Source organism: Sorex araneus, chromosome X, assembly GCF_027595985.1.
Source record: "Sorex araneus isolate mSorAra2 chromosome X, mSorAra2.pri, whole genome shotgun sequence".
Lineage (NCBI taxonomy): Eukaryota > Metazoa > Chordata > Mammalia > Eulipotyphla > Soricidae > Sorex > Sorex araneus.
Window position 1 is genome coordinate 130,076,231 of NC_073313.1, and position 22,161 is coordinate 130,098,391.

A 22,161-nucleotide genomic window follows, 5' to 3' on the forward strand; every position below is an offset into this window, starting at 1 on the left:
TGACCTCTAGCAGTGTTCAGGGGACCATATGGGATGCTGGGAATTGAACTCGGGTTGGCCGCGTGCAAGGCAAATGCCCTACCCGCTGTGCTATCACTCCAGCACCACCTTTCAGTAATATTATTGAAAACCACAAACCACAGTGCCTAACTGGAAGAGAAAGAGAGAGAGTAGAGAAAGGGAGGGGGAGAGAGAAAGAGAGAAAAATCATCTGCCATAGAGGTAGGCTGCAGAGAGAGCGGGAGAGGAAAGATAAAGGGAGAGAGAGGAGAGATGGGAGGAAGGGTCTGCCATAGGGGTAGGCTGTGGGGGGAAGCGGGGATACGCAGGAGAGAAACTGGGGATATTGGTGGAGGAAAAGGTACACTGAAGAGAGGGTTGTTGGAACATTGTATAACTGAAACTCAATCATGAGTAATTTTGTAACTGTATATCTTATGGTGATTCCAATTTTTAAAAGAAAAAAAAACCTTCCAATACCTAACAAACAATTGCTATGTTTTAAATGGTACGTCTTAAGTAGTATTTATGTAGTATATTGATTTTTGTTTCAAGATATTTTCATAAAGAAAGAAGAGATTACAGATGGTATTGTATTGCTGTAATTGCCATACTACTTATATGTGAAAAGTATAAGTATATACTATTTATACGTGAAAAGGTAACTACTGTTTTTTAATTTTGGAATAGGAATAAGATTTTGTTGAAGATATTTGGGTTCATGTTCATTTGTGTTATTTTCTTCCTATGTGTGCTCTTTTCCTTGATTTTTGGAATTTGTGGGTTGTTTCTTTGTGGGCCATATCTGGTGACACTCAGGGCTTGCTCCTGGCTCTGTGCTCAGGGATCACTCTGGGGAGGCTCAGGGGACCATATGGGTGCTGGGGATTGGGCCCGGGTTGGCCGCATGCAAGTCAAGTACCCTACCCACAGTACTATCTCTTGGGACACCCTCTTGGTTTTTTTACAAAATTTTATTTTTAGGCCATATTAAATACATTTTGTAGAATTCCTCCCTCTTAGATTTTTTGAAGAGTTTGATGATCAACATGAGTATTAGTTCTTTGAAAGTTTTGTAGAATTCACTCAGAAAGCAATGTTTCTGTGTTTGGTAGACTTCTGATTACACTTTGGTTTTCTGCACTTGTATTAGAAAACAGGGATTTATCTCACTCATATAGTCTATGTGTCAGTAGTGCTGTTAAATCAACTGAGTTTAGTTCAGTAATTTTCTACTTTTTGAAGCATTCTACAACTTCGAATTTCTTTTACAATATGGCTTGTTTTTTACCCACAGTCTATATTCTCCTGCATCACTTTTTCAGATTTACTGAGTTTTTATCAAAGTTTTATAATAATATTTTTGTATAAATATTGTTTCATAATATGTCACATGTCATTCACTACAGCTTTTGCTTTTTTCTAAATGGTTGAAGTCATAAAGTTAAATAATACTAATTAGCATATACATATATCATACTTCTCAAATTTCAATTTTCTTTTCCAGATGTTAAAATTGCTTAAATTTGGTCTTATTACATCATTATCTACAATTTGAAAGTGATACATCAATTAGCAGGAGAGTAATAGAAAAATGGGTGAGAAAAAATGCAAGGGATTGGGAATATAGTACAGAGGACACTGTTAAAATGCTTGTCTTGTATATAGCTGACTCTGTTTCTGTCCCCTGCACCACATATGGAATGACCCATGGGCCAGGAATAAATCTTGAGCACTACTGAGTGTGGTACAGAAATAAAAAAAGACAAAAAGAACTATATTATATATTCTATATATTTTGTATGCGTTTTGAGCATATAATTTCATTCTGTGTAGATCTAAGTGCAACTTAAAGACTCATAAATTGCAAAATAAAATTAAACATTTATTGACATTGTCAATAAATGTTAAACGTGACAGGAACGAATGAAGACGTTACTGGCCCCCGCTCGAGCAAATCGAAGATCAATGGGATAACAAGTGATACAAGTGATTGACATTGTGAATTTGAGTTTCTTTTAATATAGTGGGGGGTCTCCATTTTTCTAAAGTGAAAATTAAGTTAGAATTAAGCTATTTTGTTACATAAATACTCTCAACATTATACATGAAATTATTTTACTCAGAGTCTTACCAACTGTACAATTGTACATGTTTATATTACACCAAGTCAAAATTGTTAGGTAGCTTTTATATTAAATATGCTTGTAGAATAAATAAATCATTCACAGTTAGTCTTCAAATATGAACCATTGCAACAGAAATAGTACAGCAGGTAAGGTTCTTGCCTTGTCTGATCCCAATATAGGTTTGATCCCCAGCACTGCGTACGGTCCCTGAGCTCCCTCAGGAGTGATCCCTGAGCACAGAGGCAGGAGTAAGTCCTGAGATTCTCTGGGTGTTGTTCTAAAACAAACAAACAAACAAACAAACAAACGAAAAACTGGCCATAAGTCCTAAAACACTAATGTATGGTACAGCAACTTGAAAAATAAATTGAAATGGGGGCTGGAGCAATAGCACAGTGGGCAGGGCACTTGTCTTGCACACGGCTGACCCAGGTTCAAATCCCAGCATCCCATGTGGTCCATTGAGCACCACCAGGAGTAATTCCTGAGTGCAGAGCCAGGAGTAACCCCTGTGCATTGCCGGGTGTGACCCAAAAAGCAAAAATAAATAAATAAATAAAAATAAATAAACACATGAAAATGCTGCTCAAAACAATGTGTTATACTGAAAGGACTAACATAGTAAGCAATAAAGTAAGATAACTGAGAAATATGTCAACCAAAAAAATACATTGAACTTTATATAAGTACCAATTTTAAATGAAACAAACTTTTGGGTCTTGAATTAAAGAAGGCAAATAGAAACATAACTTTATTTTTTATAATTATTTTATTAATACCTATATTAGTGAATAAAAACATGCAATACAGAATCTGAAACTGAGTAATTAGTACACATTTACCACTAAACTACAAAATTCCATCCTGAGCCATACAATTTCCTACCTTCTTATTTCCAAAGCATGCCAAGATTTGCTTTGGAATATTGTTCATTGTGAGATGATATAAGGTATCAAAGAGGTAAAATCTCTGAATCCAAACATGAATATGTATTTAACAAAAATCCAAATACTTAAAGCACAATAGCATAAATTACATAATATTCACAGAAGCATCACATAAAACCACTAAATTATTGCCTTCGCATTTTTTCTTTTGCCCACACACATTTATCTGAGTAGTCTTTTTATTGCTCTGCTATTATACATTTGCATTGGTTTTAAAAAACATATTTATTTAAAGCACATTGATGGTTAGTGTAAGAAAGTCAATAACAATGACTCTTATAAGGCCTTCGCATAAAATTGCTCTGGTGTGATAATTGGCACATCGTGTATAAGGGGTTCCAGTTCAAATAAAATTTAACTTCCTCATACTTCTATGTGTTCCTGATCAATTATGCCAATTGAATTACCTTAAAAATCTAATAACTGTGGTAAGAAATTTATCTAAATATAACTACAAAATTGATTAGAAACAAACATGAATAAAATATCAATAGCCAACTGAAATAGAAATCAAAATGTTCATAAATGAATATTAGATATATGTTCATATATTCAGCCTTAATAGAGATAAAAAACTAATATTAAAATATATATGTGGATTAAACCTACTTAATTTTGCTATGACAGATCACAATTGGTATCTTATAGTAAGAACACTAAGACACAGTGAATATCTACTTATAAATGTGCTATATTAAATTATACTATTAATAATTGCATATAATTGAGTATAGCCATAATATAGAATAACCAGTTTGTCTATTTTCATTGGTGGACACCATTTTCACACCTGTATTTTAACCTAAATTTCAAACTAAATCAAATCATTTTCCAAGAAAATATTTTTTATTGATGAAAAAATTAGATTTCTTGTAATTCTAGGACTAATAAACTATGAATCTCATTTTTGATATGGTCTTTGACAACATATAACCTTAGATATCCACTCATAGATAGAATTTTCAGTGTGATGAAAAAGACCGTGAAGGATATGAAACTTTGCAAATTGCAGGTTTCCAAGATAGGACTCAGAGGAAGCTTAGGAAGAGAATGCATAGGGAAGGGTAACTGGGCTTACATCCCTTGCTTCTTTTGTTGCTTTTAGCCTGCTTTCATTTAAAGTCTTTCGGGTACAGACCCAGAAAAGGCTACCAATTATTTCATATTATAAACACAATCTAAGTCTGATCGGACAATCAGAGTTAGAAAGAACAAGAAAAGTCTATTAGTTCATTCCTGTATCTTTATCATTCCTGTATAAAATCTTAATAAAACTTTAAGTATATCTTAAAAGCTACTTATAACTCAATCACACCATCAGAAAAATCCTAAATATTTAATTGTTACCCCTATTCTGATTTTTATTATTATAGATAGTAACTATTTATACCACTAACATTATTTTAAAATATTTCCATTTCTTGTTTTCTATCCACTTTTTAGCTATTTTATGTGTATATAGATCTTAAGTAAATATATGAATAAAAATTAAAGTAACTAAAATAGAAGGAAAAGTTTCACTTATATTTACAAGTGTTTTGAGAGAAAAATGTTCTAAAATATACTGGAAGCTCTGATTTTGTCATTCTGAATTTCCTTATCTACCCTAGATTTAAAGCCATCATAGATAACAATAACAACACATACACAGATTCATATATCAGTAAGTTTTAAACATCATTAGACCTTAAAATCGCACATGCTAAAAAAGAACAGGAATTATTCCCATGCACCTAAAATATCAATATGCTCCAAATGCCTTTAAAACATTAATAAACACTAAAGAGAAAAGGTAAATAATGCTAAGTAGTTAGAAATATCGTTAAATACTAATTGTTAAAGGTTGTGAAGTTATATCACAACAAATCAGGTATGATTTAAACATCCTCACAATGGGAACAATGTATTTTCAAAATTCTACATAAACTATTGTACACATGAAAGAAAACTATCAACATTCAATGTATACCTTCACTAATTTAAATATTTACAATACTTTGTAATAAAACATTTATGCACAAATTAACCATAAATTATCTATTTTGTTATACATCAAAAAAGACTATAATTTAATCAGAAATATGCATTCACACCCCCTACTAAAACATCAGTTGTCTCTTGGTTTAAGTGTAATATTAAAACAAGTTATTTCCTCCTTTTTGCTATGGAGAAAAATTGAGTTAGTATTTCTGAAAATTGATGAATAATCATATAAATACAATTTCCAGTTACTATGACAATGAATGACAGCAACGGAAGGAAACTAATGTCCACTTGGAATAGTATAGTATTCTTCCTTGGAAGGGAATATTTGTTCCATAATTTGAGCTTTTGTTGTTGGGATTTTGTGTTTTTATTTGGGTAGTTTGAATTGAATTTTGAATTCATCAATAAATGATGAACTTTATATTTCCTTGTGCATCACCTTTTATTTTATACTATACGAGATTTGACGTAGTTGTATAATTAAGTCTTTGGAAAGAGTTCCTATGATTTAAATCTTGCATCAGTGGATTTCTTTAATAAGGGGAACTAGAATTAAAAACAATCTTGTCTAATCAAGTGTATAGTTTTATCGAAACTTATTTTTGTGTATGTTTATTGAACCTCTTTCAGTAATAATGTATTTAGCTGGCAAATTAATACTAAGCATTCTTGGTATTCTCTAAAATATAATTTATAGTAATTTGTAGTAAATGAATCATACATTAAATTGTTCTATTTTGCCTGTGACTTTCTAACCTGCTATGTGTAAATTCCAGAAATTAATAATGCAGTTCATATTTAAATGTAAGCTTAAATAGTAGATGAAATATGATTTTTGATATACCTTTACACTATATTTATTATAAGGTAAATTAAAAAGGGCACCAATTTCTGGAGCTGGAATGATAGTACAGTGGATAGGACCCTTACTTTGCACCATGGCCAACCTGGGTTCAATCTCCAGCACCCAATACGGTCCCCTGAGCCCCGCCAGTAGTGATCCCTGAGTGCAGAGCCAGGAGTAAGCTCTGAGCACCTCCAGGTGTGGCCCCAAAACCAAAATAAACAAAGGCCCATTTTAGCAAATACTTGATTGATTTGGTCACAATATTGCACTTTTGTGTCTCGAACTCTACTAAAGAGTAGAGAAATGTGTTACATATGTTTTTTACTGGAAATATATATATACAGATATTATCAACAGAAAATAGATTCTTAAAATAAAACTAGAAAGCGTAAAAAGTCAATTTTATGAGGGAAATTTACACTCTCTATTATACATTTTTGAAGATAGCAACACTAAAAAATTGGAGATAAACTTCAAATTTCAAACAAAAAGACAAATATGCTACTATGTCAAGCTTTCTATTCTATATGAATAGAAGTTTACATAAACTAAAGCTTCTTTTAAAAATTAGATACTTGTTAAGCTTCCATTTGCTTTGACCTGGGTTCACAAACATCAGAATGAAAGAAAACCCACAATATAGAGCATATTTGTAAAAATGTAAAAATTACATGTACTAAATTAATATATACTACACATTAATACCCATCATTAACATTATTTCTATGCAAAGAATTAAGAACTTTTTCTTATCACTTATAATGAAGTTAGACAAGCTATAAATTTATTTTTGAGTATTAACTAGGGATCTTGCTGTAGACTTTGATCTGGAATATTTTTATATACAGTTATTTAAAAACTTAGTCTGACATATGCATTAAAATTGAACAGTAAAATTAAACTTTTATTATTTACATTTTGTTGCAAAATGTGAAACACCCACTTAAGCTTTTTAAGTGATATTCTTCTATAATGGTATTTTCACCTTTTTGGGGTCTGGCTTGTTGACCCTGAGTGAAATTCTCAAAGGAATGACATTAATTGAATTATCACTAGGATGAATCTTTCAGACGTGGTGTAAAAGGGACATTTTATACTACTTTATATTCATCAAGCGTAAATAGTTCATTTTCCAATACCTTACATCCAGTCTTGTTCAAACAGCCAGATGATGCAATGCTGCAATGAAGGGCAGCAGCCTGTAGCAAAATAGGGCTGTAGGAAATTGCTGCAGCCTGTGACAAGGGAGAGCTATAGAAGAGGGCTGAAGACTTTGCTGGTCAGGGATCTGTGACAAAAAGCAGTGCCTGTGCTAAACATAGATTGTGGTGTAGAGCCAGTATATTTGAAGACTTCTAGCTTGGTGTGACTGTCTGGGTCACCGAGAGTACTGTGACAGAGTAGTGGATTGCGCCAACGGTGAACTAGGTGGCAAGCAGAGATCTCTTTCAGGCGTCAGTGGTGAACTATGGGTGGTGACTGTGAAGGGCTGGTATGGTGACATAGAACAAAAGGCGGTGATTGTGAAGGGCTGGAATGGGTGAGCGAAGATGGCATCCAGCAGGCATCAGAATGACCTAGGATGAGACATTCTTGAGTGCAGTTGTCAGAAGCCTCTTCCACAGTTAGTTGAACTGTTATTTCTGCAGCTGTGGGGGTGGGAAAAATGATAAAATTTATCATTCAAAGGTGTTTCTATTGCTTGATATAATTCACAATATAACAGGAAAGTTAATAATCCATACAGATATTTCTAATTATTCTTGTGACCATAAACTATGATCATTGCTCTTTATACATTAGTTAAAATTTCACTTTTAAAAAAATCAAGAGAAGACATACAACTAAAATAAATCTGAAAAATAGTCTTTTAAACACATAATGAACTAATCTATTATAGCTAGCCCACTGGTTAAGAATCCAATTAATTAATCTGAGAGTTAATATAAGGTAATTAAGAATATCATTTACTGAGTTCTATGATATACCTTCCAAAATGAAATAAAACTGTACTTATAAGATTTCTGCATTCTTCATTTTTTGAAATTATAATATATCAGAGATTAGCAACATATCAACTACAGATCCTTGTTCTAAAATTATGCTTAGTCTTAATTTGTATTAAAAGTTCTTCTTTATCTCTAGTAATAAAGTCTTTTTAAAATTAAATAAATGTAATTAGATTTGTCACTCCAGAATTATCATGGTTTCTCTTTGCATGATAAAGTTTTGCTAACATTTTGCATGGAATCATTTTGTTTCTAGAATATAATGATTTAATCCTGCAGAATTTGTATTTTTAAACCTTTTTTTACATTCTGATAATTTTCCCCTTGTATTGGAACACTAATTCATTGACTTTTAATGTTGGGGATTTATATCTATCCATTCATTTTCCTTTTAGTAATTTTTTATGTCATTTATTCCACCATTTCTCTTGTTTTTTCTTTGATAAGGTATGAACATTTTCTACTGTAGTATTGTAACTAGGGGTGGTGGTGACCCCTAGTGGTGTTCAGGACTTACTCCCACTGTCTGCTTAGAGATTCTGGGAACCATATGCAATGCCAAGGATGGAGTCCAGGTCAGCTACATGCTTGGGAAGTGCCAAACCCACTGAACTATGACTTTGACCCCTACTATAATACCTTAAATTATATTTTGCTATTAATTCATATGTTATGTAATTAATGACATATAGTTATAATTGCACATATAAATACATAACCTTATGAGTGTTATTTGTCTATTGCTGGGCCTTTGAACTTATAAGTCATTTTATATCTTATAAGCTTATAAGCTTATAAGCTTATATCTTACATCTTACACATTAATTACAGTGAAACATAGAAAAAACACCTTATATACTTAAATTTATTCCATAGATATTGCAGAGGCATTTATTATTATGTATGTTCATATTTATTTCCATGTAAATTAGTTATGCCTATGCATATACACATATATAAAGCCCAGTATTTATATACATCTATCAAATATGTGTGCACATATATAATTTTGTTTATATATGTTATAGACCCAATATACAATAAGTAGAGAAGTAGATATGGATCTTAATATATATTTATATATTATATATTATATATTTATAAATATATATTTATATTATATATTTATATATAATTTATAAACATATATTTATATATTATATATAAATATTTATATATATATTTATATATATTTTAACCCCAGCGATGCTCAGGGGTTACTCCTGGCTTTGCACTCAGAAATTACTCCTGGCAGTGCTGGGGGACCATATGGGATGTCGGGGATCGAACCCGGGTCGGCCGCGTGCAAGGCAAACGCCCTACCTGCTGTGCTATCGCTCCGGCCCCAGATATGGATCTTAATATATTTTTAATTTACTAGAATTAATACAAATTTTTTCTGTCACTTTGATTACACATAATTACTTTTACTACTTTTTAGTTTAATTTCAATAAACTCCTTGTAATGTAGAGTTGTTAGCAGTGAATTTTTTTCAGTCTGTGGCTAATTGAGAGAAAAATTTCCATTTTAATTTTTTACAGAAAATTAAATATGAAAATCTAATCATTATTTTCTTTCAGTACACTGAGCATGTCATTTCACTGTGTTCTGGTAGGCAGTGTTTCTGATAAGTAATCTGCTTTAATTCATATTATGTTTCACTTTTAAACAAAAAGTTATTCTCTTACTGCATTACGAAGTTTCTTTTTTTAAATTTTTATATTTTTATTTTATTGAAACACCGTGAGATTGTTACAAGCTTTCATGTTACAATCACACAATGATCACATTTGTCTCTGATATCATAAATAAGAGTTTGTGCGTGGATCTTTGTGTTAATCATACTTAGAGCTTATTCAGTATTTTTGTCCAAATTAACTCTTTATTTTTAGTTTATTTCAAACTACAATTCGTTCTAATATTATTTATCTTCCAAACCCTCTTTTTATTCTGATACTCTCTTTTCACAACACTGGAGTGATAGCACAGCAGGTAGGGCATTTGCCTTACATTCGGCCGATCCAGGTTCCATTTCTCCGCCGCTCTCGGAGAGCCCGCATAGCTACCGAGAGTATCCCGCCTGCATGGCAAAGCCTGGCAAGCTACCCGTGGCGTATTTCGTATGCCAAAAACAGTAACACGTCTCTGAATGGAGATTTTACTGGTGCCCACTTGAGCAAATTGATGAACAACAGGACGACAGTGCTACAGTGCTACACTCTTTTCATATAAATTGGTGGTATACTTATGTTATGATCCATATTTATTACTCTATTTCATTTATTTTTCCCTTTAAAACTTTAGAATCTATAATCTTCTTCAAACTAAAATTTTTCTGATTCTTATGCAAGTTCAAATACATTGTTATCTACTTCTAGTGAACTTTTTATTTCAGTTATTGTAGTTTTGAATCCAGAGGTACTTCTGATTATTTTAATTGAGATTCTGTGGTTTACATTGCTACTAATAATCTTGTACATATCTTGTACATAATTCCAACACTACACCCATAACCAAGTGTGCCAATCTCCCTCCCCCAACTAAATTTGGGTGCATCAGTTCTCCCATTATGATGAATTTGTATCCAGAATTTTTATTTGATCTTTTAAAAATTGTTTTTCCTTTATTACTGTTCTGTATTTAATGGAATGTTTTTTTTTAGTCTTACCTCCCATTCAATTTTAACTGTTATTTCCTTTAGATCTTTGACTACTCTTACAATGCCTACTTTGAACTCTGTTTCACTTGACTATCAGGATCCCTTTAGTTAGTTTTGGTCACTTTGTTTTTCTTTATATATTAGTCATAGTTTCCTGTCTTTTACATGCCTCACATTTTTGTCAGAGATTGGACATTTTAGATAATGCATACCAGGGGCTGGAGCGATAGCGCAGCGGGTAGGGCGTTTGCCTTGCACGTGGCCGACCCGGGTTCTAATCCCAGCATCCCATATTGTCCCCTGAGCACCGCCAGGGGTAATTCTGAGTGAAGAGCCAGGAGTAACCCCTGTGCATCGGGTGTGACCCAAAAACCAAAAAAAAAAAAAGATAATGCATACCATAAATTGTCAATAGGCCTCTTTTCAAAAGCCAGGCCTCTTCTTTAAGGTTATTCCTCAACACACCCATCAACAATGCACAAAGGTTCAAATGAATCCACATTCTCAACATTGTTTTATTTTCATTACTTTTTTTTACTTATTAGCAAAATTTATCCTAATAAATGTGAAATAGTATCTCAATGTGGTTTTCATTACCATTTCCATAATTACTATTTATGTGCACCATCTTTTCTTCTGTCTATTAGCTATTTGTGTGTCACCTTTGGAGACATCTAATAAGTTTTTTGCTTCCTTACTGAGTTATATGTGTTGAAATTTTAAAATTACTTATATATTCTGAACTTTAATCCTTTATCATATATATGATTTTCTCAGATCATTTCACATAGTGTGGGTTCATTTTGACTAAGATGATAGCATTCTTAATGTACAAATATTTTTCCTTTCCCCCCTTTCATTATAGTTCAGTTTATCTGTTCAATTTAATGTGTTTATTTGTTTGATGATCTATCCAAGAAATTTCAACAAATCCAAATTACCAAATTCTATCAATGTTTATTCTAATATTTTCTAATTTTATCTTTTTTGGGGGGGTCTCACCTGGCAGTGCACAGGGGACACTCCTGGCTCTGCACTAGGGAATTACTCCTGGCATTGCTCAGGGGACCATATGGGATGCTGGGAGTCAAACCCGGGTCGGCTGCATGCAAGGCAAACGCCCTACCCGCTGTGCTATCACTCCAGCCCCTATTTTCTAATTTTAGCACTACATTTATGTCAAATCACTCGAGTCAATTTTTATGCATGACTTATAGTGAGGATGCAACTTTATAATTTTGTGTCTATTCAGTTTTTCTAGTATCTATTGCCCTGCACATACTTTTATAGTTTTCATCGTTCTATTTACTGTTAAAGTTTCTTAATGTTATTTTTGATATTGTTCCCTATTTTCAGAAGATAAGTTTTTACATAATTAAATTAACATATTCCAAGTCTTAGAAGCCTAATGTATTTGTTTTTTGTTTATTTTTTTGGATCTCTGCAGCATATGCAGATGACAACCATTGGTAGTCTCAGTGCTACTTGGGAAACCATGCGGTGACAGGGATGAAATCTAGAGCCCCGTGTATGTCATGCATGCACCAAGGCCTTTTGGACTATATCCTCATCTAAGTGCTCACAAGTAAAACCTCAAGCCATCAGATTGAACTTGAAAGAATTTGACTAATCCTTAGAGAGCAGAAATCAGTAGAACCATAGACATTATGTTGGCATTGTGAAAGGGAGTAACATATTGCTCAGACCATCTGGAACTTAAAATTCCATCTTTAACTTCAAAGAAACAAAGCAAATAATGACAAAATTGAGGGAATTAGTCACAGAAACAAATGGGGAAAGAAACCCAGAAAAATACTCAAGTGTATCAAAGCCTTTATTGTTCTCTGAGAATGAAATTAGAATAATATTCCTCTTGATGGTTACTGAACCACAGAAATATAATTGAAAGCTATAATTAATATAGTAGCATGTCTCAGCAGCAGTATTAAAGAAGCCAATAATTATATCACTGATTTAGAAGGAAAGGGATACCGCATTGTTAAGAAAGGAGAGGTAATATACAAACATAAAAATAATAATAAAAAAGTTGTAGATATTTATTTGGAAATAGCAAAAGGAACAACAACATCCAAATTATATGAAATACAGAATGTGAGGAAAGGGAGAAAGGCTAGTAGAAGAAATAATACCTGAGAATTCTCTTTCACTATTTGTGTTCATGTCATCTGGTAGTCTCTAAGGAAAATAACATGGATATTTCTAAAAAAAAATAAGAATAGTGCTTCCTCATTATACAGAAATTCTACTTTTGGCTTCTACCCCAGGAAAAAATCATTAATATAAAAAGATATATGTATATTTATGCATGCCAGCAGTAACTACAATAACCAAGATGTGGAAATGACTCAAATATCTAATAATATCACTGTATCACTATCATCCCGTTGCTAATCGATTTGCTCGAGCGGGTACCAGTAACGTCTCCATTGTGAGACATTGTTACTGTTTTTGGCATGTCAAATACGCCACGAGTAGCTCGCCAGGCTCTACTGTGCGGTGAGATACACTCAGTAGCTTGTTGGGCTCTCTGAGAGGGGCGGAGGAATCGAACCTGGGTCGGCCTCGTGCATGGCAAACACCCTACCCGCTGTGCTCTCGCTCCAACACATCTGATAATATATTTTGGATAAATAAGTCATTGTATATATACATAATGAGATACTATTAACTCATAAGAAGAAAATTGGAGCTAGGCAATCATTATTTGGCCCATAATATCAGTAATAAAGTCTATGGTCTATAGTAAGTCAGCACTATTCATAAGGCAAAGTAGTTGTGTGGTTGATCACAGAAGAAGGATTTTAATCCCCTGTGGGAAAAAAAGCCCTTTCTTTTGGACAGTGAGAGGTGCGAGGATCCCATCAATGAATTCTAGCTGCACAAATTACATGAATATAATGATCACAGTAGCTATAAAAACAGGATGGAAATATCCACCTAAAGAAAAAAATCTATCAGCTTTACCTCTTAATTTTATTTTCCTCATATCTAGTACGGTTTTGTTCATAAAGCTAGCAACCTCTTGAATTTAAAATAAGTCATTTGGAAGAAACTCTGGAATATTATGAAATAGACTCTAGTATGCTAAGACTCCACTCAAGGGTGGGCCAAGTTGCCACCCTGATGAAATCCAAGACAGCTGCACTCAGATCCCAACGGCTGCTGCCATGCCTATGGCCGAACTTCACCAAATTATGACTTAACTCCACAGAGATGATAAACGTAGAAAATTTCAGCCGCAGAGGTGAGTGGGAATTTGACTGAAAACTCCAGGACTTTTCAGAGTTGGGGTGGGTAAACTCTTCCCCCGCCCCCATATTTCCAAAAGCCCTAGAATCCACACCCATATTCTACCGCCACCACAACATCATCTCTGCTCAGTTAAATATTTTGGATTTTCTTGAGTGACATCTCCAAATTCTACAATAATAACATCCTAACTTTGTAATAATTGCATCCCAATGGGAGCACACTGGAATGGATGGGAATGTTAGGTAGAAGTCAACAAAGCTCAATTAACAAAAACACTGTAACAGAAGGCTCAACTAGCAACATCTTAGTAAACACCCAGACAATTACTTAAATCTGTCAAGGTCAGATACAATAATTTTCACAAATTTTCTTTTACCAAAGTATTTTTTAATAATTCCATTATACATTTAGTGCTAACAAGCAATAAAAAACAAATAATATTGTGCCTGCTAGAGGGCCAGGCTTGAGGGGCGGTTGGTAAAATTGGAAAATGGGGACAAGGTGGAGAAAAAATGGTGGTGGAGGAACTGGTATTGGAAAATGCATCATGAGCAACTCTGTAAACAGTGATGATTAAATAAGTGGGAAAAATGTAAAAAAAAACACCTTTTTTTACTATGGGGAAAAAATTTCCTCCAAATCAACATCACACCACACACAAAAATCACAGCTTACTCATTGGTTTGCCTGGTTACTGTTTATCACTTACTGTTTTTGAGGTGAATGATAACAACCCAGAATAAAGTGGGGAAGGAAGTTTGATGAGTTAAGATATACAAGGATATCTTGTATATCTTAATGAGTCAGTAGCATCTTAAAATACTATTCTGGAATGGTAAAATTATTTTAAAATATAGAAAGTTTCTTATAAGTCCTATGCTAACCACAGAAAATTGTGGAACAAAAACACTTAGAAGAAAAATAGAAATAGTTAAAACCACCGGAGAAAGTCATTGACATTAAAAGGAGATGGAATGAAATGGAAAAAGAAACAACATAAGTGTGTACATTTATAAATATATATTCTTAGTGGTAGTGACTAAACCCCATCGATAATCAACAATCACACTAAATGTGAATTCTCTGAAATCACTAGTAAAAAGGCATCAAGTGAATGTATGGGCAAAAAAGTGGAATAAGTTTATACTGTGAATACAGGAACATCCATATAGACATATAGACTTAGAATAAAACACTGAGAAATATTTTCCAAGTCAGTGATCATCAGAGAAATAAGTATAGGAAGCAATCTATATCTGAAATATTAGAATTTTATGAAAAATTGTTAATGGAGGGTTTAAGTTGTCATAAAACAGAAGGGTCAAATATTGATATGTAAACATAATTATGTACATGAAGTGTGTTCACCCAAATTACAAAATAATATTAACATATATCAAATTAAAATTTGTAGCAATATTTTAATACAAATTAAAATTTTAATTTAATTTAATTTATGTAATTAAATTTATTTTAATACAAATTAAAATTTGTAGCAAAATTGTAGAGGCTCAAAATACAGCATTTATAGCAATGGACAGATTATTCAGACAAATAAACAAGAAAATAATGGCATTAAAGAAATAATCAATGGGTTGAACTTAATATATACCAGAACTCCCATTGCAAAAGAAACAAAAATTTTTTCAAGTGTCATTGTAAATCTAAAGTGGTTAATACATAATTTGTAGGTTAGCACAAAAATTAAAATGTTAATTTTCATGAACAATGAGACTATAAATCAACATAAAGAAAATATGAAATTCTCAAATAGAGGTAAACTCAAATTGAATCAGAAGATCTTGAGATTAGAACAGACCTATAACATACATTGAATTAAACTTCAGGAGAACTCTCCAGAAAACTGAACACAGAGGAAACTTCAATGAGATGACCACAGCAAAAAAGACAACAAAAACAAAAATAACCAAACAACATTATATGAAATTTAAAAAGCTTCTGCACATTGAAAGAAGCTCAAGTTCTAATAAAAAGGCACCCAACTGAATTGGAGAAAATATTTGCAAGTATTGCTTCTGAAAAAAGGGTTAATAACCAAAATATGTAAAGGACTCACTAAATTAATGGAAAAAAATTCAATGATCCCATCCATAGTTAATGTAAGGATTTGAATAGACATTTCCCTGCAGAAGACATACAGATGATCAATAGGTATATGAAAAAGCACTCATGATAGCTAATAATTAGAAAAGCACAAACCAAAGCAACAAGGTTATCATCTTACACCTGTGAGAACCATAGGTGTCAAAAAATCTGGAAACAGCTAGTGCTTGTGGAGTTGTGTTGAGAAAGGAACTCTCATTTACTGTTGGGATGTTATCTAGTTCAACGTCTATGCAAAGCTATATGAGGATTTCTCAAGACAATTGGAATAGAATTCCCATATGATCCAGCAATACCAGCTCTTGGCATCTATCCCCAAAAGATAAAATCATTAACTTGAAAGGATATATGCACACCTATGTTAATTGCCACACTTAATACAATAACCAAAGACTACCCAAATGCCCAAATACAGATTAATGGATCAAGAAGTTGTAGTATGTATACACAACATAATACTAGGTGGATCTGAAAAAGAATAAATTCATGCAATTTGCTTCAACATGGATAGAACTAAAGGTTATCATGCTGAGTAAAGTCCGTCAGGATGAAAAGGGACAGACACAGAATGATCTCTCTCATAGGTGGTATTTAAAATACGTAGCAAGGCAGCAAGAAGGATCCAAAGGCAACATAACATTGGAACTGATACAAACAATTGAATTTGGGGGTGACCGATTCGGTGAGAGGGAGGAGAGGGAGATGAGTACACTGGCGATGGGGATGGTGTTGGAAATCTGTCCTTGAGAAAAAACTACTCATAGTATTGTAAGGTAAAAGGATCAATTTTAAAAGAAAAATAAAATTTTAAAAAGTCAAGTGTGGACACTAATCAACATAATTCTGATAAACTTCAAAGATCAAAAAATGACAGATATAACTTGGTGAAAAATGAGACCCAGAGCTGAGCTGTAAAAGCAAACACAGTTGCAAACAGAAAAAAAATAATTCAATAAACACGAAAATTATCAAAATAGTTGTACACCCAAAAGAACTAGAAAAGGAGGAGCAAAAAGAATCTAAAGTTAGCAGAAGTTAACCAGTAGATAAAATTAGTGCATGGATAAAGGAATAAAGAAAACAGTGCAACCAAAAGGTGTTTATTTGAAAGGATTGATAAAATTAAATCCTCATTTATGGCTAATCACATAGGAAAAATTTAAAAAAAAACTGATAAAAATTTAGAAATGAAACACAAGATTGATACTGCAGTAAGATAAAGGATCATAAAGAGAGAAACTAGCAACCCACATAGACAAATTGGCAGTCCTAGAATAAAGATATAGATTTTTATAATAACACAACCTTCTAAGATGATCCAGAAAGAAACTAAAAGCTTAATCATAATATCAAAAATACAGAAATTGAAACACTGGAAGATGGCTTAGACTATATAGAGGAAAGTTCCTTCGATGCCCATTATGCTGAGAGTTTTCATCATAAACGGGTGCTGAAACCTGTCAAATGCTTTCTCTGCATCTATTGATATGATCATATGGTTTTTATTATTTCTTTTATTAATATGATGAATTATGTTGATTGACTTGCGAATGTTAAACCATCCTTGCATCCTTGGGATGAATCCTACTTGGTCATGGTGTATGAACTTTTTGATGAGTTGTTGGATTGTATTTGCTAATATTTTGTTGAGGATCCTTGCCTCTGTGTTCATCAGGGATATCGGTCTGTAATTCTCTTTCTTTGTGGAATCTTTGTCTGTTTTTGGAATCAGTTTAAAGAGGATTGGGAGTAAGTCCATTTAAAAGGTTTGGAAGAATTCACTAGTAAATCCATCTGGGCCAGGACTTTTGTGCTTGGGGAGAATTGTTATTACTGTTTCAATTTCTTTGATGGTGATAGGTCTGTTCAGGTATTCCAGGTCTTTTTGGTTCAGCCTTGGGAGGCTATAGGAGTCTAGGAATTTATTCATTTCCTCCAGGTTTTCATGTTTCGTGGCATAAAGATTCCCAAAGTAATCTATGAGGATCCTTTGAATTTCTGTAATTTCTGCTATAATTTCTTTAGTTTCCTTTTCATTTCAATTTCGGTTTATTAGGGTTTATCTCTCCCTTTTATGTGAGTCTTGCCAGAGGTTTATCGATCTTGTTTATTTTCTCAAAGAACGAGCTCTTTGTTCCATTGATCTTTCGGATTGGTTTTTTTTTTTTTTGGTTTTCATCTCATTAATTTCAGCTCTGAATTTTATTATTTCCTTCGTCCTGTTCTGGTTGGGCTCCTTTTGTTGGTCATTCTCCAAGCTCTTAAGCTGTGAGGTAAGGTTATTTATGTGGGCTCGCTCTGCACTTCAAAAGAAACAGTGACCAAAATACAGAATAGTATTTTGAATAGTGCTATTAACATCAAGGAAATTGAAACTGCAATCAAAAGTCTTCCCAAAAACAAAAGCCCAGGTCCAGACAGATTCACTAGCGAATTCTTCCAAACATTTAAAGAGGACCTATTGCCAGTTCTTCTCAAACTTTTCCAGGAAATTGAAGAAACAGAGACCCTCCCAAATAGTTTCTATTAGGCTCATATCTCCCTAATACCAAAATCAAATAAAGACCACAAAAAAGAAAACTACAGGCCAGTATGCCTGAGGAACACACATGCAAAGATTCTCAACAAAATATTAGCAAATAAAATTCAACAACTCATCAAAAAGATCATACACCACAACCAAGTGCAATTCATCACAGGGACTCAGGTATGGTTTAACATCCAGAAATCAATCAACATAATCCATTATATCATCAAAACAAAAGATAAAAATCATATAATCTTATCAAGAGATGCAGATAAAGCATATGCCAAGTACCAGCACCCATTTATAATTAAAACTCTCACCAAAATGGGTATACAAGGGAGCTTCCTCAGTATAGTCAAAGCCGTTTATAGTCAAAGCCTACGGCAAGCATCATCCTGAATGAGGAAAAACTAATAGCCTTCCATCTAAGAACAGGGAGGAGACAAGGATGCCCACTCTCTCCACTTCTGTTCAATATATTACTGGAAGTATCTTCAATAGTGATTAGGCAAGAAAAAGATATTAAGGGCATTCAGGTAGGAAAGGAAGAAATCAAACTCTCACTATTCGCAGATGATATGATACTATAATTAGAGAACCCTAAAACCTATACCAAAAAACTCCTAGAAACAATAGACTCATATAGTAAAGTTGCAGGCTATAAAATCAATACCCAAAAGTCCATAGCTTTCCTATATGGAAAAAATGAGAGAGAAGAAAGCCACATGATAAAAGCAATACAGTTCACAATTGTGCCTCAAAAACTCAAGTACATTGGAATCAGCTTAACTAAGGAGGTAAAAGACTTGTACAATGAAAACTACAAAATGCTACTTCAGGAAATAAAAGAGGACACAAAGAAATGGAAAGACATCCCCTGCTCATGGATTGGAAGAATTAATATTGTCAAAATGGCAATATTATCCAAAGCATTGTACAAATTCAATGCGATCCCTATAAGGATACCTTTGACATTCTTCAAAGAAATGGACCAAGCACTCCTGATATTCATATGGAACAATAAACCCCCACGAATAGCTAAAGCAATTCTTGGGAAAAAGAAAATGGGAGGAATCAACCTCCCCAACTTCAAACTCTACTACAAAGCAGTAGTAATTCAAACAGTATGGTACTGGAACAAAGGCAGAGCTTCAGACCAATGGAACAGGGTTGAATATTCTGACACACACCCTCAAATATATGATCATCTAGTCTTTGATAAGGGACCAAGAAATGTCAATTGGATGAAGGAAAGCATATTTATCAAATTGTGCTGGAGAAACTGGACAGCTAAATGCAAAAAAACGGGCTTAGATCTCCACCTATCACTATGTACAAAAGTCAGATCAAAATGGATTAAAGACCTTAACATCAGACCAGAATCCTTAAGGTACATTGAAGACAAGGCCGGCAAAACCCTACACAACATTGAAGCCAACGGTCTCTTAACATCTGACATGCCACTGGCCAAGCAAGTGAAAACAGAGATAAATAAATGGGACTTCCTCAAACTAAGATGCTTCTGCACCTCAAAAGAAACAGTGAACAAAATACAAAGAATATACAGAATGGGAAAGGATATTTACGCTGTACTCATCTGATAAAGGGTTGATATCAAGGATATAAATGCACTGGTTGAAATCCACAAGAAGAAAACTGCAGATCAAAACACCCCGATCAAAAAATGGGGTGATAAAATGAACAGAAACTTTCCCAAATAAGAAATCTCAGTGGCTGAGAGGCACACGAGAAAAATGTTCAACATCACTAATCATCAGGGATATGCAGATCAATACAATAATAAGATATCATCTCACACCCCAGAGACTGGCCCACATCCCAAAAAACAAAAGCAACCGGTGTTGGCGTGGATGTGTGGAGAAAGGGGCTCTCCTTCACTGCTGGTGGGAATGCTGACTGGTTCAGCCCTTTTGGAAAGCAATATGGACAATCCTCAAAAAATTAGAAATTGAGCTTCTATTTGACCCAGCAATACCACTCCTAGGAATATATCCCTGAGAGACCAAAAAGGTATAGTAGAAATGACATCTTCATTTCTATGTTCATTGCAGCACTGTTTACAATAGCCACAATCTGGAAAGAACCAGAGTGCACAAAAACAGATGACTGGTTAAAGAAACTCTGGTACATCTACACAGTGGAATACTATGCAGCTGTCAGAAAACAAGAAGTAATGAGATTTGCATATTAGTGGATCAACATGGAAAGTATCATGTTGAGTGATATGAGTCAGAAAAAAAGAGACAGACATAGAAAGATTGCATTCATATGTGGAATATAAAGTAGCAGAGAGGTACAAGCTTGCAATGATGCAATTTCTGGCAGATATTTCTCTGGACTTCGTTACTAAAATACTAAAATACAGAAATCCAAGACTGTGCGGCTGCTTATGTGGCTGCTCGACCTCATATCTCTTCATTTTCAGCAATGGAATACAAATTATCAAATGCTTCCTTTTCAGCAGGTTCCACTTTGGGAGGAGAAACTCCAAACAATAATAGTGAGTTTTTGTTGAAATATTGAATGTAATCAAAGTAAAGTGAAGAAAGTAAAGTGAAATTTATCAGTTACACAGGCGGGGTGGGGGACTGGGGAGGTGGGGGCATGGGGGGAGGTATACTGTGATTCATGGTGGTGGAATCGGTGCACTGGTGAAGGGATGGGTGTTTGAGCATTGTATAACTGAGACTTAAACCTGAAAACTTTGTAATTTTCTACATGGTGATTCAATAAAAGAATAATTTTTTAAAAAAGTAGTTACTCTTCAAAGAAGTAACAGTAATAAAACACTCAAATTAACAAAGTGATGACAGTACTTAGTTTTTCAAAATAAAAATCTAAGAAGGAACGCAACATAAAAAATATGTCTCCCCAAAGGCAAAAACCCCAGCACCAGATAAATTCAACATTTAATATACAAAGGTTTTGATCCCTTGCACCGCAGACGGGCCCCTGGAGCCCACCATATGTGATCCCTTAATGCAGAGCCAGGAGCAATCGCTGATCACCACCAGGTGTTGACCCAAACAAAACAGAAACCTTGACAACTTAATTACAAAAATACAGGCAGATTATCAATTATAATGATGAAGCTTGCTTTACTTCATGGATGCCTGAATGGTTTAACTTATACAAGTCAGTTAATGTAAGTAACTACATAAAAAATGCTAAAGTAACCTGGTAATACTAATAGCTTTTAATAAACATTTGGGAATATTTAACATCCATTTATGGTAAAAATATCCTATAAATTAATAATACAAGGACCATACAGCAACATAATCGAAGCCACATATAACAAATATACAACTAACAATGTACTAGTGAAAAACACAGAAATCTTTCTTTAGTATCCAAACATAGACAAGGATAATTCCTGGGCAAAAATTAATAATGATAACATAATTCCTGGCAGAAAAACTCGGCAAGAAAAAGACATAAAATTACTTCAAATTTGTAAAGAATAATAACAATAGCTATTTGTGGCTGCCATAAAATGCATAGAAAATCCTAAAGACCCTATAAGAAAAGTGCTGGGAATAATGAATGAGTACAATAAAATGGTAGGATGCAAAACTAATACATCTAGGTATGTTGTATGACTATATATAAATAACACATTGAAGGAAAGTACAAGT

General features: G+C 33.6%; 1 protein-coding gene across 1 annotated transcript in view; it reads right to left on the bottom strand.

Moving 5' to 3' along the window:
* Nucleotides 1-2,885: 2,885 nt before the first annotated feature.
* The window catches only part of PCDH11X (protocadherin 11 X-linked), a 318,686-nt gene continuing 299,410 nt past the window's right edge, over nt 2,886-22,161 (bottom strand). Inside the window, exon 5 of the mRNA XM_055122532.1 lies at nt 2,886-7,558. Within this exon, the coding sequence (XP_054978507.1) occupies nt 7,365-7,558 (194 nt within the window). The 3' untranslated portion in view covers nt 2,886-7,364. The remainder of the gene's footprint in view (nt 7,559-22,161) is intronic.